The sequence below is a fragment of the Leucoraja erinacea genome, chromosome 6, assembly GCF_028641065.1.
Source record: "Leucoraja erinacea ecotype New England chromosome 6, Leri_hhj_1, whole genome shotgun sequence".
In the NCBI taxonomy this organism is placed as follows: Eukaryota; Metazoa; Chordata; class Chondrichthyes; order Rajiformes; family Rajidae; genus Leucoraja; species Leucoraja erinaceus.
Window position 1 is genome coordinate 57,937,153 of NC_073382.1, and position 19,256 is coordinate 57,956,408.

The window sequence follows — 19,256 nt, forward strand, 5'->3', positions numbered from 1 at the left end:
CATCAAAAAAAGGCATGAAAAGGCACATGGCATTTATGGCAAAAATCCTGGCTGGTTATGAGCAATGATATTCATAAAATAACAAAGACAATAAGATAACAAATAACAAAGCCAATGCTCAGAAACGTTTTTGAAGTTGATTTTATTGCACTGACATATCAGTTTCACAAAACATAGTTTCATCATGATAAATCATCTCCTTGCCATTTTACTACATTGACAATCAGTCAGTGTAATAAAATGGCAAGGAGATGATATATAATGTTGAAACTGTACTTTGTGAAACTGATACAATGTTAGCTTAATAATTATCTTAACCGACCCATTATTTTAAGGAACTAACGTCCTTGCTAAAACTCCAGGCACAAGAACTCCATATGATTGATTGTATGAGAATACTCATTCCTAATACGAGTCAGCATAATTAAATTTAGGCGCAAAGCAAGGAAGCTGAAGTAACTGAATGGGCCAGGCAGCATCTCTGTTAGGCAGATGGTTGGACAAAGGCAGAGGTGAAAAGACAGAAGGTGTGAGGGGATAAAAGGATTGAAGTGTTGCTAATTGTGAAGCTAGAGGAAGGAATGTAGGTGGAATGAGAAGGAGAGGGGAGGAAAGACGAGTGGGTTTGGTCATTACCTAAAAAAGAGGGAAAAGAAGGGGATGGGTGGTAGTTACTCCAGTACTTTATTTGTCAACCTGCATCTGCACTTTCTTGTTTCTACAATTACATTTAGTTTAGCTCAGTTTAGTTTAGTTTAGTTTAGAGCTAAAGCAAGGAAACAGGTTCTTCAGCCCACCAGGTCCTTGCTGATCATCGATCACCCATTCACACTAGTTCTATGTTATCCCACCATCTCATCCGCTCCCTGCTCATTGGAGTTAATTACCTACAGAGGATAATTAACCTACAAACCTACACGGCTTTCATATGTTGAAGAGAACCGGAGCACTGGAGGAGTCCATTGGGGTCACAGGGAGAACATCCAAACACCACATAGAAAGTACCCGAGGTCAGGATCAAACCCAGGTCTTTGGCGCTGTGAGGATGCAGCTCTACCAGCTGCATCACTGAAATTACCGATGAACTTTAAATAGATATTCTATTCTCAGTGAGTAAGGAGTTGCAAAGACCATTGATCCCCAGAATGCATGGGAACAGAATGATCACCAGGACAGGTTATATTCAAAATCACCTGGAGTTAACGTGTACTGTAGATGAGTTTTATGTTAAAATTGATGGGCAGCTTGCAAGGGAACTGTGGACATTGAGTCTGAAGAAGGGTCTTGAACCTAAAATGTCACCATTCCTTCTCTCCAGAGATGCTGTCTGTCCCGCTGAGTTACTCCTGCATTTTGGTCTCCTGGACAAATGCAAATGGTTTTGGCACATTGCACTCCGAATCAAAATTGGGACAAATTATATTCAAGTTGAATGTACATTTACACATGGATTAAAAGGCAGCACAGTAGCACATCTGGTAAAGTTGCTGCCTCACAGCGCCTGAGATCCAGGTTTGATCCTGACCTCGGGTACTGCATGTGTGGAGTTTGCATGTCTCCCTGTGAAGGTGTGGGTTTTCTTCAGGTGTTCTGGTTTTCTCCCACATCCCAAAGATCTGCAGGTTTGTAGCTTAATTGGCCTCTGTGAATTACCCCCAGTGTGTAGGGGGAGTGCAGAACTAGTGTGCGAATGGGTGATCAATGGTCGGCGTGGACTCGGTGTGCTGATGAGCCTGTCTCCATGCTGTGAAGTCATGGTATTGCATGATATTTGATATTTTATTTTGGAAACCCCTTGATAATATCTTAAAACATTGTATATTGTATTATTTGAGAAGTTTGTACTTATTCTATTCTAACATGTGTTCAGTATTTAGTAAAGAGGATTGAGCTGCTCAGTGAAACTTGACTAACTTAAACTCACTGTACAGGTTAAAGCTGAACCCAGAGAATACCGTATGTATAAACGACACCTACCTACGTCATGGAAACAGTGCAAAGAACTTAATGAGAAATAGTAACAATAAATTTGGTCATGATTGGAAAATCTTACAGATAAACATGACAGAAATAGCATAGCAGAAACTGTTGCAGAAGATTTTTATGACCTTTAGATTGTACAAACAACTTTGTAGATATTTAAATGTCAATGAATTTTAATTTTAAAACACAGAAATATATTTTCAGAGTACTAATTCAAAATTGACGATCTCTATTTTCTTTAGATAGATAGAGCTCTAGGGGCTAGTGGAATCAAGGGATATAGGGGAGAAGGCAGGCACGGGTTATTGATTGGGGACGACCAGCCATGATCACATTGAATGGCAGTGCTGGCTCGAAGGGCCGAGTGGCCTCCTCCTGCACCTATTTTCTATGTTTCTATGTTTCTATGTTAACATCTTTATCACCAGAAATGTACCAGATCTTGTGTGACCCTGCAATGACTTAATTATCCGATTCACCTTGGCCAGTTTCACTTTAACAATATCAGTGTTCTCTGGTTGCTATATTTTAGGAGCTCACCTTTTGGCATGGGCTTGGGATTGGGGGAAATGGTAGTCTAGCTGAGAGAAATATTAGAATTTTTCATGAAAACTGCAGACGCTGGAACTCTAACATAGAAATAGAGAAAATGGTGGAAATACTCAGCAGGCCAGGAAAGAGAAGCAGAGTTAACATTTCTGGTCAGAAGAACCATATTCGACAACGATACATTGACCTTGTTTCATTTCTCACGGCCAGACCAGCTGAGTATTTTGATTTTTTTTGTTTTCATTTTCGAGAAATACTTATCTTTGCAACAACTTTAAAGCACTTGCAGCAGGTGTAGGGGACACAGTAATTATTTTGTCTCTAACAAGAATTTGGTTTACCACGAGGACCAGTCCACACCTCTTGCTGCCTCGGCAAGGCCAACAGCATAATCTTGGATGACTTGCAGCCCGGCCACTCCCTCTTCTTCTGCCTTCTCCCATCGGGCAAAAGGTATAGAAGTGTAAAAACGCACAGGTCCAGATTCAGGGACAGTTTCTTCACTGCTGTTATCGGGCAACTGAATCATCTTACCCGCAACTAGAAAACAGTCCTGAGCTACTATCTACCTCATTGGAGACCCTCAGACCATCTTTGATCAGACTTTACTGGTGTTTACCTTGTACTAAGCGATATTCATGTTATTCTCTTTATCATGTATCTGTACACTGTGCATGGCTCTATTGTAATCCTGCATTGTGTTTCCGCTGACTGGTTAGCACACAACAAACGCTTTTCACTGTACCTCGGTACACGTGACAATAAACTAAACTCAACTCAACCTCTACTTATTTATACTAAGCTTCAGATTAAAAGACTCTTTAAATAATTGATATTAATGATTATCTTGTCAAGGAGAATGTAGTTTTTGCCTTGCAGAAGACTGCTAAGGCCTGACAATGTGCCCCAGAAATCACTGGAATATGAACTTCCCCGGTGAAAGTACTATTATGTCATCCACTTTAAAACTAAAGGGTTTAAAAATTTCCCCCACCATCAGCAACAAAGTAAAAGTATTTAGCAAGCTTCAAGCAGGAAAAGACCTCAAAACGAATATCACTTTTATTCCCGCGCTTGCAAAGTGACAGGGAGCACAGTTACCATAAGGACACAAGGAAAACGACTTTAGGATTTGACAACAAGCAATGTCCTTTGACATCGCCGCATTACAGATGCAGATGGGGGATAGGAAAAAATAGAACATAGACCAGTACACCCCAGGAAACGGCCCTTTGACCCACAAGGTTTGTGCCGAAAATGTTGCCAAGTTGAACCAATCTCATCTGCCTGTGCATGATCCTTATTCCTCTATACTGTGCACTTCTACGTGCCTTTCTAAAAAGCTTCTTAAATGCCACTATTGTATCTGCCTCCACCACCACCCCTGGCAATGCGTCCCAGGCCCCCATCACTCTCTGTGTAAAAAAGTGCCCAACACATCACCATTAAACATTTCCTCCTCAATTCATAGCTATGCCCTCTAGTGTTGGACATTGTCACTACTAGTTTACCAATTCCCTTATAAACGAAAAATGATGTATTTTATCATTTAATAAGTATTCTGATTCTTAAAATCAAATGCAATCAAGGCCATTTCTGGGATGGACATTGCTATTCCAGAAGTTCAAAAAGTGATCTTTCCTCACAAATCACTCCTGGATGTCTGCTGTGAATTTGATGTCAGATATGCCCCCAAATTATCTGTTACTCCGTGCAACATCTATCGGATCATTGCTAATTAAATTAATCCATATTTTTCCAAGGAATCTCTGCCTTTGGACTCTTCCAGGTTAACCAAGTTTTAATGATACTTATGAATGGCTGGTATCCTACTCTGAGGATAGGTCTGGACCTAAAACTCCCCCTGTCCATTCCCAGTACAGATGCTGCCAGATATGCTGAGATTCTCAGGCACTTTATTTTCCATCCAGGATGTTTACCAGAATGCTGCCTGGAGTAGAGAGGTTCAGCTTTAGGAAGAGGTTGGATAAATCTGGATTACTTTCTCTGCAACGCCAGAGGTTGCTGGGAGACATAGAAACATAGAAACATAGAAAATAGGTGCAGGAGTAGGCCATTCGGCCCTTCGAGCCTGCACTGCCATTCAATATGATCATGGCTGATCATCCAACTCAGTATCCTGTAACTGCCTTCTCTCCATACCCTCTGATCCCTTTAGCCAGAAGGGCCACATCTAACTCCCTCTTAAATATATCCAAAGAACTGGCCTCAACTACCTTCTGTGGCAGAGAATTCTACAGATTCACTACTCTCTGTGTAAAAAATGATTTTCTCATCTCGGTCCTAAAAGACTTCCCCTTTATCCTTAAACTGTAACCCCTTGTTCTGGACTTCCCCAAACATCGGGAATAATCTTCCTGCATCTAGCCTGTCCAACCCCTTGAGAATTTTGTAAGTTTCTATAAGATTCCCCCTCAATCTTCTAAATTCTAGCGAGTACAAGCCGAGTCTATCCAGTCTTTCTTCATATGAAAGTCCTGCCATCCCAGGAATCAGTCTGGTGAACCTTCTCTGTACTCCCTCTATAGCAAGAATGTCTTTCCTCAGATTAGGAGACAAAAACTGTACGCAATACTCCAGGTGTTGTCTCACCAAGACCCTGTACAACTGCAGTAGAACCTCCCTGCTCTTATACTCAAATCCTTTTGCTATGAATGCTAACATACCATTTGCTTTCTTCTCTGCCTGCTGCACCTGCATGCCTACTTTCAATGACTGGTGTACTATGACACCCAGGTCTCGTTGCATCTCCCCTTTTCCTAATCGGCCTTGACTTGATAGGAGTACACTAAAGTATGAGAGGCATAGATAGAATAGACAGTCAGTACCTTTTTCCCAGGGTGGAAATGTCCAACACTAGAGGACATAGCTATAAGGTGAGAGAGGGAATGTTTAAAAGAGATGTGCGGGGCAGGTTTTTTACACAGAGAGTGGTGGGGGCCTGGAACGCATTGCCAGGGTGGTGGTGGTGGAGGCAGATCAGAAAGTGCTTGTTAATCTTTTGGAGAGGCACATGGAAATGCAAGGAATAGAGGGATATAGATCATGTGCAGGCAGATGAGTTTAACGGCGCAAACATTCGACATAGACCTGTGATGTCCTGTTCTATGTTCCTCAAACTCCTGAACGGACCTTAGTTGTATTTGAGACAGCTTATTCTAGACTTTTTGTTTTGACAATTTGTTTGTGTACAAGTTTATCCTTCCAAGATACTGCAAAGAACAGTCATCCTTCCCATTGAGAATCAAGTCTAAATGGAGAAAGCAATGAACATTTTTGTAATCTAATAAATTAAAATAAGTTCCAGAGATTTAAAACTTACAGAACATTTTCTTTCTGGATTCCCATATTTTCCATCTCGCCATCATTTATTAACCATTTTATAACAGGTGAAAAATTCCTTTCATAACCAAAATAAACTTGGCACATTAATTGCACAGGACTACCTGGAATAAAACATATAAATTATTAGAAATGGTATAGGTTGTCATCTCTCAGAAGCCTTTAGAATAATGGCTTTAAAATAATGTAATTGTCCAATATGTCCCGTACAGGTGGCTTAGGGAGTTGGACATATCAACTCACATCCCTCAACCGATTTAAATAGTCCACAGTGGCAGGGAAAGCACATTGGGCAAGCTTGGTCTCCAGATCTCTTTGCTGGGAGACCAGACTTCCCACCATTGATTCCATCTACATTTCGTGCTGCCTTGGAAAAACAGCCAACATAATGAAAGACTTGTCCTATCCCAGTCATTTCTGCCTTTCACTGCTCCCGTCTGGCAGAAGAAAAAAAAGCTTGACAGCACACACCACCAGATATTTTGGTTGCCATATCTGAGAAATCAGACATAACCAGAACTATCCTTAAAGGGCAACATAGTGGTGCAGCAGTAGTGTTGCTGCCCTCCAATGCTGGAGACCAAGCTTTGAACCTGTACTCTGGGTGCTGTCTGTACTGAATTTGTACGTTCTCCCGGTGACCACATGAGTTTTCTCCGGGTGCTTTGGTTTCCTCCCATACAACAAAAACGTGCTGGTTTGTAGGTTAATTGGCTTCTTTAAAAATTGAACATTGTCCCTTGTGAGTAGTATAGTGCTAGTGTATGGGATGGTTGCTGGTCAACATGGATTTGGTGGGCGGAAGGGCCTGTTTCCATGCTGTATCTCTTCGCAACATTCTTTTAAAAAGGGAAATGCATTGATAGAGCATAACACTAAAATAAGAACATCACAATGCCATTTCAAGCATTGCTTATTCCTGATGTTGTTTAACATATTGTTCAGGTCTGGGAGATGGGCAGAAATTTTGTCCTGGCCTCTGCAATTAAAAACTTTCTCAAGAGGACAAATAACTGTGACTCTCGTAGGAACTCTTCTTCCAAAGTTTATCTTATATCTATAGGTGTAAAGGGAAATGTGAATTGGCACACTTCCTGCATAGAAACCATGGATACGTATATAAAATGCTAACATGGAAATCATCTGCAAATATGCATACAAGGAATTGCAGATGCTGTTTTACAAAAAAGACACAAAGTGCTGGAGTAACTCTGGAGAATGTGTTGAAGAAGTGTCCTGTGATGAAACATCACCTATCCATGTTCTCCATGCCTTGCATCCTTTCCCCTCATCTCTATCTCCATCCCTCCCCCACATGTAGTCATCGTACTAATTTTACTGTCACCCTGTTGAGTTCCACTGTCTGTATTAACCTGTTATCACCTATTCCACAGCCAACAATGGACCACTGTGGGCTCCACATTTCCTTGATTAGTGGTGCTTTCTGCATATCTTGCATTCTTTTGTCCTAAGTACCATTTATACCTCTCGTTCCCCTCTTCCCTGACTCACAGTCTGAAGAAGGGTCTCGCCCCGAAACGTCACCTATTCCTTTTCTTCCAAGATGCTGCCTGTCCCATTGAGTTGCTCCAGCAAAGCAAAGGTGAGATTTTTGATTAAAAAGTGTACTGTGAATTGTCATTCTCTCTTTTTAGCTCCTTGTTTCAAACATAAAGTTCCCAGCTATTTTCTAACTACTTGCCTGTTTTGTATGCAGAATTTTAAGCAAAACTCCTTTAATTCTCTGCAATAAGAAGTTATGAGAAGTTATGCCAAAATGCTATACGTTTCTGCACCAATGGCCATCTGAAATATTTCCTTATGAAATGATTTAGCCTCTAATTATATCACATTCTCTTTCAAGTTCCACGATTTTGTTCACTTTAAAGAATGTGTCTATTTTATGTTTATGCTAAATAATTCTCAAGTTTTTTTGAATGCACCAAGTTTTCCAATATAAATATAGATCTCTGGGCTCACACTGTTATTTCACTTGTGACCAACACGGACACGATGGAACTCGATGCTTGCGACAACGAGTGAAAAGTCATCTCTATTATCCCGACTCTCAAGTTTCCACTGATGTATTTGTGGTCTCACCAGTACATATCGAGGGCTTAGACAAACAAGAATCCACGTAATGGCAGGGGTTGCAGGGAAACCTCAGTTGTTACCAGTGGGACAGCTCTGGGTTGGAGAGAGGCGGTAGCAAAAGAGAGGGGGAGACCCTCCATCACATCCAACAGGAGAAAATAATGAAGACCATTGGATTCAGGTGGTTTATCAACACATGGAGAAGGGTCCTCAGCCAAAATGTTGCCTATCTTTATCCTCCAGGATTGCTGCCTGACCCACTGGCTTAGTCCAGCACTCGATGTTCTATGCAAGATTCCAACGTCTGCAGTTCCTTGTGTCTGTCAGCACATGGAACAGGTTGTGCTGTCAGCGATGGCCCACACTCACCGTACCAGCCAGCGTTCACTTCTGATCACCACATTTCAGTGTTGCACCACTTCTCCCACCCCACCCGTACTAGTCTTCACATGACACTGAGCCACGGGCAACAGTTACATGACTTTAGAGTTACAGCGCGGAAACAGGCCCTTCGGCCCACAAGTCCATGCCGACTAGCAACCCCGTACACAAGCACGATCCTACGCACTAGGGACAATTTACAATTTTTACCAAAGCCAATTAACCTACAAACCTTTGGAATGTGGGTGGAAACCGCAGCATCCAGAGAAAACTCATGAAGTCACAAGGAGAACGTAGAAACTCCATGCAGACAAGCACCCGTAGTCAGGATCGAACCCAGATCTCTGGGGCTGTAAGGTAGACAACTCTACTGCTGCACCACTGTGCTGACATACATTTGAGTTCGGGATGGAGGTGTGAATCGTTCCAAGATAGTGTAAACTGAAGATAGACACAAAAAGCTGGAGATAGATACAAAACTGAATGCCTGTGATATTGCTATAATGTTATATATATCAAGAACACTGTGACCTTCCTGTCCACGAGCGACACAGTGATTTAACACACACAGGAGCAAAGATCCTAGAGGAGCAAGATAGACCACTCCTTCGAAATCCAATGGACTGGCGTGTACTACGTGACGGAACGTCACGGCCGCCATTTTTCAATTCGACACACGACTTCCGGTATGCCACCCCCTGTGATCCAAAGCAAAGATTATAGAGCTCCGCTATAATCTTTGATCCAAAGAAAAGATCCTCGAGTATCTTGTAGCGGGAACAGCCCCCTCCTTTGCGTCGTTTCCCTTGCATTGTATTGCTTTAACACACACTGCACAAAATTAAATTTAACGTATACATATTATATATATTTATATGAATGTGTGTCTGTGTGTGAGAGGCAAGTTAGAGATAGTTAAGTTTATTATTATATACACATATGTTAAGTTTATTCTCATGGATCAGAAGCAACTTTGATTTAAATAATCACTATTAATTTATTTGTCTTGTAAGATGATATACATAAACCATAAAGGCAATTATATATATAATTATATAGTAATAATATATATATGCATATATATATTTATACACACATATATATACACATACATATATACACACATACATATATACACATACGTATATACGTATACACATACATATGCACACATACAAATACACACATACATATGGATACATTTATATGCATACATACACACATATAAACATATATATACATACATATATACACACATATACATATACATGCATATGTACACATACATGCATATATATACACATACATATATATTTATACATTTGATTAACATGTAGAGGAACCAACGAGAGAGCAGGCTATTTTAGACTGGGTATTGAGTAACGAGGAAGGGTTAGTTAGCAATCTTGTTGTACGTGCCCCCTTGGGCAAGAGTGACCATAATATGGTTGAGTTCTTCATTAGGCAGGCAGTGACTAGTGGGGTACCGCAAGGCTCAGTGCTGGGACCCCAGCTATTTACAATATATATTAATGATCTGGATGAGGGAATTGAAGGCAATATCTCCAAGTTTGCGGATGACACTAAGCTGGGGGGCAGTGTTAGCTGTGAGGAGGATGCTAGGAGACTGCAAGGTGACTTGGATAGGCTGGGTGAGTGGGCAAATGTTTGGCAGATGCAGTTTAATGCGGATAAATGTGAGGTTATCCATTTTGGTGGCAAAAACGGGAAAGCAGACTATTATCTAAATGGTGGCCGATTGGGAAAGGGGGAGATGCAGCGAGACCTGGGTGTCATGGTACACCAGTCATTGAAGGTAGGCATGCAGGTGCAGCAGGCAGTGAAGAAAGCCAATGGTATGTTAGCTTTCATTGCAAAAGGATTTGAGTCTAGGAGCAGGGAGGTTCTACTGCAGTTGTACAGGGTCTTGGTGAGACCACACCTGGAGTATTGCGTACAGTTTTGGTCTCCAAATCTGAGGAAGGACATTCTTGCCATAGAGGGAGTGCAGAGACGGTTCACCAGACTGATTCCTGGGATGTCAGGACTGTCTTATGAAGAAAGACTGGATAGACTTGGTTTATACTCTCTAGAATTTAGAAGATTGAGGGGGGATCTTATAGAAACTTACAAAATTCTTAAGGGGTTGGACAGGCTAGATGCAGGAAGATTATTCCCGATGTTGGGGAAGTCCAAGACAAGGGGTCACAGCTTAAGGATAAGGGGGAAATCCTTTAAAACCGAGATGAGAAGAACTTTTTTCACACAGAGAGTGTTGAATCTGTGGAACTCTCTGCCACAGAGAGTAGTTGAGGCCACATTTCATTGGCTATATTTAAGAGGGAGTTAGATGTGGCCCTTGTGGCTAAAGGGATCAGGGGGTATGGAGAGAAGGAAGGTACGGGATACTGAGTTGGATGATCAGCCATGATCATATTGAATGGCGGTGCAAGCTCGAAGGGCCGAATGGCCTACTCCTGCACCTAATTTCTATGTTTCTATGTTTCTATTATTTTCCAACGATCAATAGATTTACGATCAGTTCCTGTGGATTGGAGGATAGCTAATGCTATCCCACTTTTCAAGAAAGGAGCGAGAGAGAAAACGGGGAATTACAGACCAGTTAGCCTGACTTTGGTGGTGTGAAAGATGCTGGAGTCAATTATTAAAGATGTAATAATGGAGCATTTGGATAGCAGTAAAAGGATTAGTCCAAGTCAACATGGATTTATGATTTTACAATGCATTTAAGCCTCTCCCATTTTTATGAGATGAATTCCTGGAATATGTAGGAAGTTTATTGTAACCTAGTGCTACTTGCCTGAACAATGGATCATATATCACTTAAATGCAATTGTTTTCAGTTGTGTGGAGAGACCTGTATATTGAAAATGCGTTTTGCCTCTAATATGTCAATTTACCTTAAATGTAGAAGAGCTTATTAAAATCTTCTTACAAAGACCATTATTTTCTATCTATCCTCTTTTGGACCCAAGGCATAGCAGAGCTGCCAACTCTCACGAAGAGGTAAGGGAGGGAGAGATGGAAGGGAGGGAGAGAGGGAAGGGAGGGAGATCGCGAAGAGAGGGGGAGAGAGAGAGAGAGAGAGATCGAGAGAAGAGAGGGGAGCGAGAGATCGAGAGGAGGGGAGAGAGAGAGCGAGAGAAGTGAGGGAGAGAAGGGGGAGAGGGAGAAGGGGGAGAGGGAGAGGGGGGGAGAGAGAAGGGGATAGGGGGGGACAGGGAGAGAAGGGGGGAGGGAGAAGGGGGACAGGGACCCAAGGGGAGAGGGAGAAGGGGGAGAGGGGGAGAGTGGAACGATAGCACATTATAACGCGCAGCCGTCCCATTCCGACCAAAGATTATAGAGCAGAGCTCCACTAGTATCTTTGATTGCGGCCGCCGCCACCGAACCCCCCGACCCACCATTGCACCCAAAGATGATAGAGCAGAGTTATATAATATTTGATTGCACCCTTCTTCACGGCGGGCTTGTGATCTTTGCTTGTGATGTCTTGTATGTATGTGAGTGTTGTTTGCTATGTCCCTATGTTCGAGGAATATAATGGGTAACAGCCGCCCATTCTCGGACTTGAATCTGAGCTCGAAAAATCTCCTGGTCACTGGACCTAATGTGTCCGCGGGCCATATTGTGGAGACTAATCCCTTACAAAACAAAACCAAAAACGTACAGAAGTGTTAAAATTGTCTTTATTATTGTGGTGAGTAAAGAACTATTAAAAATAAGTCTACTAACTTTCTAATGTACCGACAAACCCAGTTTCCCAATGGCCGTTGATGGGAGAACAGAAAATAGCATTTTCACGACAGAATATCGACTGAAAATAATAAAAATATTTTCTCACCTTTCTTTTTTATTGGGGAACCTAAAGAATGACAGGTCGGGTCGTTTAGATTCACGATTAGAATACTTGATAGCAGAGCAGTGAGATTAAATTTAGATAAGGGCGCCCTGACAGTGTGGGGGAAGCCCAATAAAATGCCTCGAAAAATGGCGTCGACGATCACACACGTCATACTACGCGTTTTTCGAGGAGTGGTCTATCTTGCTCCTCTAGGATCTTTGCACAGGAGGTTCATGTTTAAAGATAAACTACAAGGGGCAATGAAGACCTTGGTCCTTCTTGGTGTGAAGACATGTAATACAAAAGGTAAATCTGATCCCACAAAGGAACTACATTCTTCCCAAGAATCCCAAATCTTCTCAAGGTATGTTTGCTTAGAAGTTCTCATCCTCTCTCCGATGAGAGTTCCACATATCTTGGGGGGGATCCAGCATCTGCAGTTCCTTCCTACATATTTTGTCTGTTCCACTGCAAAATCTCCTCAAGGTACGTCTACTTTGAAGAAGTTCTCCTCCTCTCCCTGACGAGAATTCTGCAGTCTGAAGAAGGGTCTTGCCCTGAAACATCACCCTTTCCTTTTCTCCAGAGATACTGCCTGACCCGTTGAGTTACTCCAGCATTTTGCATCTATCAACATTCTTCCCAAACTCTTTCCAGGAAGATCACTAATTCCTCCAGATGTCTGCTGCTCCCATTGGCAGTGTTTGGTTATGGAGTCTAAAGTGTTATCCACTTTACTTTTGAAACATATAAATTTTTGCTGACTTACCAAGCACGACTTCGATTATTTTTACTCCATGCGGGTCAAGGGTAATTGGAGGTTTGTTTGTGTCAGCAACTGAAAGGAATATGAGTATGTTTAGTTTAGTTTAGTTTGCATTAGTTTAGTTTAAAGAAACAGTGCGGAAACAGGCCCTTCGCCCCCTAGAGTCCGCACCGATCTGCGATCTCCGCACATTAACAGCACTCTACACACACCTACACACACTAGGGACAATTTACAATTATACCAAGCCAACTAACCTACAAACCTGTAAGTCTTTGGCGTATGGGAGAATCCCAGAGAAAACCCACATAGGTCACAGGGAGAACGTATAAACTCCGTACAGTCAAGCACTCATTGCCATGATCAAACCCAGATTTCATGCGCTGTAAGGCAGAAACTCTACCGCTGCGCCACCATACCGCCCTTGACAATAATGTTGTAAAATAATCAATTGCAATGCTCTGATGCTATGACATACAGCATGGAAATAGGCCCATTGGCCCATCAATCCACACCAACCATCCATCACCCGTTCACACTAGTTCAATGTGATCTCATTTTGTCATCCACTCCCCACACACTCAGGGTAATTTACAGAGGCCAATTAAAGTACAAGCTCGCATGTCTTTGGGATGTGGGAGGAAAAGGAGCACTCAGGGGAAATCCACACAGTCACAGGGAGAAATTGCATACTCTACACAGATAGCGCCCACTCGAACCTGGGTTTCTGGTGCTGTGAGTTTAGTTTAATTTAGTCTAGTCTAGTCTATTGTCACGTGTACCGAGGTTCAGTGAAAAGCTTTTTATTGCATGTTATCCAATCTTCAGAAAGACTGTACATGTTTACAATTGAGTCGACCACAGCGATAGATACAGGATAATGGGAATAACTTTTAGTGCAAGATAAGAGTCCAGGAAAGTCTGGTTAAAGATAGTCCAAGGGTCTCCAACGTGGTAGATGGTAGATCAGGACTGCTTTCTCATTGTAGATAGGATGGTTCAGTTGCCTGATAACAGCTGGGAAGAAACAGGAGCAGCAGCTTCACCAACTGCTCCACTGTGCTGCCCTTGGACTCTTTTATTGGATGAACGGAATAATGATTGACCTAGGACCAGTTCATTGGGAGGTCTTAAAATGTTTTACCTGCTTGGAAAAGGTGCAGCACAAAGGTCTTGGTATTTTTTTTCTCCTCTCCTATCTTCATGATTCCTACTCAAATAATGAATAAGAGTCTATTATTCTGCACATAAGGCAATCTAAGGAAAGGCTATTTTTTTTTTAAAAAACATGCGCTATAAAACGGTGGTGCCCTAAAGTTTAAAAAAATCTTTAAGTTTACAAAGAAAGTCCTTAACAAAGCAATTCAAGATGATCAGTGCATTTTTCCACTTACCTATAACATTCACAGGAAATGTCCTTTTCACAAGCCATGGGATTTTATTTTCATAGAATTTAAATTGACACGTATAATTGCCAGAATCTTCTTTATATACAGAATTTAAATAAATTTGGTCACTTCTTATCTCGAGCGAAAATCGTTCACGATATTCTTCAACTAATTTCCCGTTCTGAAAAAAATGAAAGCCAATGGTTAAGTTGCCAAAGCCATGGTGTCAGAGCTCAATATAACATTATGTCAGTGATCAGAGTTGGGGGAAGTGCTTGGAGTGCATCTTCCTGACATAACCTAAAATATTTCACTGACTAAATACCATCAGTGTCTCGTAATATTGCTCTTCTACAATTTACATCTCAAATAGCTATTTTTATGTTTTATATTGTTTTATATCGACCCGAAACATCACCCATTCCTTCTCTCTAGAGATGTTGCCTGTCCCGCTGAGTTACTCCAGCTTTTTGCGTCTATCTTTGGTTTAAACCAGCAAACGCAGTTCCTTTTTTTACTGTCAGTCATATTGTGGCCTGGTATTACGTCAGGCTATTTGGGTTTGTAACATGCAGTAGAAGTTTGTTTTATGTTTCCAAGTACATTTTTCAAACCCCCCTTATAAATTAAGACAAGTGGCTTTCCACCACACAGTTGGCATTTTAAAATAAAACTTCAATTGCCTGTTGCGTTAATTCTTAGCAAGAGCACAGCAAACTGCACTTGGAAAAATTAATAATGGCATGAAGCATTTAGTTTTGCTTAGTTTCATTTAGAGATAAAATTATCCCTTTGGCTCGCCAAGTCCGTGCTGACCTGTGAATTCCGCACATTAACACTATCCCGCACACAGTAGGGCCAATTTACAATTTTACCAAGGCAATTAACCTACAAATCTGTACGTCTTTGGAGTGTGGGCGGAAACCGGAGCTCACAAAGAAAACCCACACAGGTCATAGGAAGGACGTACAAACTCTTTTAAATGCTGTTTTATTTAGTCATAGCGTCTTACAACATGGATACAGGCCCTTCGGCCCACCGCGTCCACACTGACCGGTGATCATCCTGTATACTAGCACTATCCTACACATTAGGGATAATTTACAATTTTTTTTCACCAAAGCCAATTAACCTACAAACCTGTACATCTTTGGAGTGTGGGAGGAAACTGGAGCACCCAGGAAAACCCACACAGTCAAGGGAGAACACACAAATTCCATAATGACAACACCCGTAGTCAGGATCGAACCCGGGTCTCTGGCACTGTAAAGGAGCAACTCTAATGCTGTGCCACTGTGCGCCCGTTGATGCTGAAAGGCAGATTAATTAACTCCACTAACATTTCATACCTAATCAAACTAATCCCATTTTGAATTACCAGCAACATTTGCATCACTAAGTGAATGGACATCCATCTTATGTTCTCAGCTGTACTTTTCAATTTGACTCTATTTGGCTTCCATTTTAATTTCTCTCATACTTGCCCCTACAATCCCCAAATGTTACACGTAATCATCGATAATTGATCTCGTAATTCCACTATTTCAGATGCAAAACTCTTAGAATCATAGATCCATACAGCATGGAAACAGGCCCTTCGGCCCAACTTGCCCATGCCGACCAAGAAATCCCATCTACGATTGTCTCACTAGCTGGGGTGGACGATTGCAACCTTCACATGGTCCGCCCTGTTTAGACTAATGCAATCAACTCGACGTGCACAAGCGGAAGATCAAATAGAACAAGTTGTCCTACAACTTTAGGCAGTGCACGCCACACGAAAAAAGAACAAGGCAGTAAAGAAAGCGAATGGTATGTTGGCTTTCATAGCAAAAGGATTTGAGCATAGGAGCAGGGAGGTTCTACTGCAGTTGTACAGGGTCTTGGTGAGACCACACCTGGAGTATTGCGTACAGTTTTGGTCTCCAAATCTGAGGAAGGACATTATTGCCATAGAGGCAGTGCAGAGAAGGTTCACCAGACTGATTCCTGGGATGTCAGGACTGTCTTATGAAGAAAGACTGGATAGACTTGGTTTATACTCTCTAGAATTTAGGAGATTGAGAGGGGATCTTAAAGAAACTTACAAAATTCTTAAGGGGTTGGACAGGCTAGATGCCGGAAGATTGCTCCCGATGTTGGGGAAGTCCAGGACAAGGGGTCACAGCTTAAAGATAAGGGGAAAATCCTTTAAAACCGAGATGAGAAGAACTTTTTTCACACAGAGAGTGGTGAATCTCTGGAACTCTCTGCCACAGAGGGTAGTTGAGGCCAGTTCATTGGCTATATTTAAGAGGGAGTTAGATGTGGCCCTTGTGGCTAAGGGGATCAGAGGGTATGGAGAGAAGGCAGGTGCGGGATACTGAGTTGGATGATCAGCCATGATCATATTGAATGGCGGTGCAGGCTCGAAGGGCCGAATGGCCTACTCCTGCACCTAATTTCTATGTTTCTATGTTTCTATGTCTCACTAGCCCATGTTTGGCCCATATCCCTCTAAACCTTTTCTATCCATGTACCTATCCAAATGTCTTTAAATGTTGCTATAGTACCTGCATCAACTACTTCTGTTAGCAGCTTGTTCCACATACCTAGCACCCTCTGTGTGAAAAGTAGCCCCTTGGATGTTAAATCTTTGCTCTCACCTTAAACTTATGTCCTCAAGTTCTTGCTTCCTCTACTCTGCATAAAAGACTCAATCACGCTATCTATTCACCTCATGATCTTATACACTTACCTGGTACCACTCTACAGGAGACCTTTCTAAAGTATTGAAGTGTTGAATTCCTGGACACGATATCTTATTTGCTGCTTGCTGAATTAGAAAAATCTCACAACTTTGAGTGTCTTCACACTCTGTTTGGTTCAGCTTTTCGACACGCAGCACAGCCACCTTAAGACAAAGTCCACCATATCTGTTTATCATCTTGTCGAACATATATCTGTCAGAACAAATTGTAATGTTGACATTTTCCATTTTGTCACTAAATTAACTGCAAAACCTTAAAGATTCTTCAGTGCCTGGAGAGGTGCACTGTTCATAAATATTAAATCTGTTTCCCTCAGCTACTGTCTCCAGTATTTCCAGCATCTTCTGGTCTTATTTGTTACTTGAGTGTTTGTGGAAATCTGCATTTTCAGAGAACATAACTCGATAAAGGATTTCCCCCCATAAAACACCGATTTCATGTTTATAGGGTTTATTAATATTGGAAAACACAATTGTACCTCTACCTTCACATGAAAAAAACAGGTCGCAAAATTCTTTCTCCTGCATTGCTACTCCAAACATTTAAAGTCATAGGGTCAGAGTCATACAGTGTGGAAAGGCCCTTCGGCCCAACTTGCCCACGCCAACCAACATGCCCCATCTACACTAGTCCCACCAGCCTGCTTTTGGCCCATATCCCTCTAAACATTTTCTATTCCTGTGCCTATCCAAATTTCTTTAATACTAAATTAAACTTAGTATTTATCTCCCGCAGTATATAATCATACCTCATGCTCAGAAAATCGAAGTAATAGATAAACAAACAATAAGTGAATGGTTGAGCGTTAGACAGTGTAGTATTCAAATTTATTCATCTACCTGAGGAAACAGAGGTAAGTGCCAGAATCAGATGTGCGGATTGATGAAGATGAAAAACTTTTTCCTCTCGGACTAAGAACTTCATTCCAGCCCTTAATTTGTTGAGCACAACTTTCATTGCCTTGTCTGTACCATAACAATAGATCATTTGAATAGTTTATGGAATTGTTATCAGTGAGATTATTTAGCTCACATGTCATTTCAAACGGATCTCCAGCAAATGCATAGTAGTACTCCCATGGTGCCCCATTGAAACAATCTAGAGAGAAATAAAGAATTGAAAACAAATGATAATAGTGTCGCCATTCGGTATGATTATGTACAATGATGAAGGATTAATAAAAGCTCTCAATGACGTATTTTAGACATATTAGATTCATTCCTACTTGCTGTACAAGACAGTCAGCCCTATGACTTCCATATAACAAAAAACAAAGTACTGGGGGAACTCAGCAGGTCAGGCAGCAGCTGAAGAGGGAATGGTCAGTTAACATTTAAGGTTGGAACAACCCTTCTTCAGACCTCTTGTGTCTGAAGATAGGTCGTGAACTGCCTATCTATTGTCATCTGTCTATTCCCTCCACAGATGCTGCCTGACCTGTTGAGTTCCTCTGGTAGTTAGTATTTTGCTAATGATTTCAGCATTTGCATTTTTACATCTTCAGAATATTGAACGCCTTTTTAAAAACAGCAGAAAGCAGAATCCATTATACTTCCAATGTTTACAAAAAACATTTGAAATACTATCACTTGAAGGCAATAATTTAAATTTGAGGACATACCTTACAGAATATTTTTGTGAAATATTCCAGCATCCGCAGCTCATTGTATCTCTGATGACTTTTATATACAGTATTACTTGAAGCAAGCATTCCAACCAGTTTATTCAGTATCATGTGTAAGATGCACAACATTTTAGGGAAAGTCACTCTAATTATCTCTTGTGTACTCAACCCAAGTTACTTCACTGAAGTTAGTTACCCACCACATGAAGAAAATGCAATGATGATTTGAACTGTCAACATTGTTTCCTTTCCACACAAGAAGATGCCATTTTAAAAATTATATTCAGATGTCATTACTCATATTCTCCGCTTAAGTAGAAACACCTTTTTATCTGATCCCAGAGAAACTGAGATTTCTAAATTATTTCTTAAAATTTCCAATGATCTAATCTAGTCCCAGGAAGCCAACTGATCCATGAAGTCACCCAGGACAGATGGAGAAGAAACTTCTTCTTTGAGGCTAAGTCTAATTTTTCCCTTGGATTAGTTTAGT

General features: G+C 41.3%; 1 protein-coding gene across 1 annotated transcript in view; it reads right to left on the reverse strand.

Annotated features, from left to right (window-relative positions):
• The window catches only part of LOC129698187 (interleukin-18 receptor accessory protein-like), a 31,035-nt gene extending 16,279 nt beyond the window's left edge, over positions 1 to 14,756 (reverse strand). Inside the window, exons 1-2 of the mRNA XM_055637141.1 lie at positions 13,005 to 14,756; positions 5,876 to 5,999 (exon numbers count right to left, since the gene is read on the reverse strand). Coding sequence (XP_055493116.1) covers positions 5,876 to 5,982 — 107 coding nt within the window. The 5' untranslated portion in view covers positions 5,983 to 5,999; positions 13,005 to 14,756. The remainder of the gene's footprint in view (positions 1 to 5,875; positions 6,000 to 13,004) is intronic.
• Between the last annotated feature and the right edge of the window lie 4,500 nt (positions 14,757 to 19,256).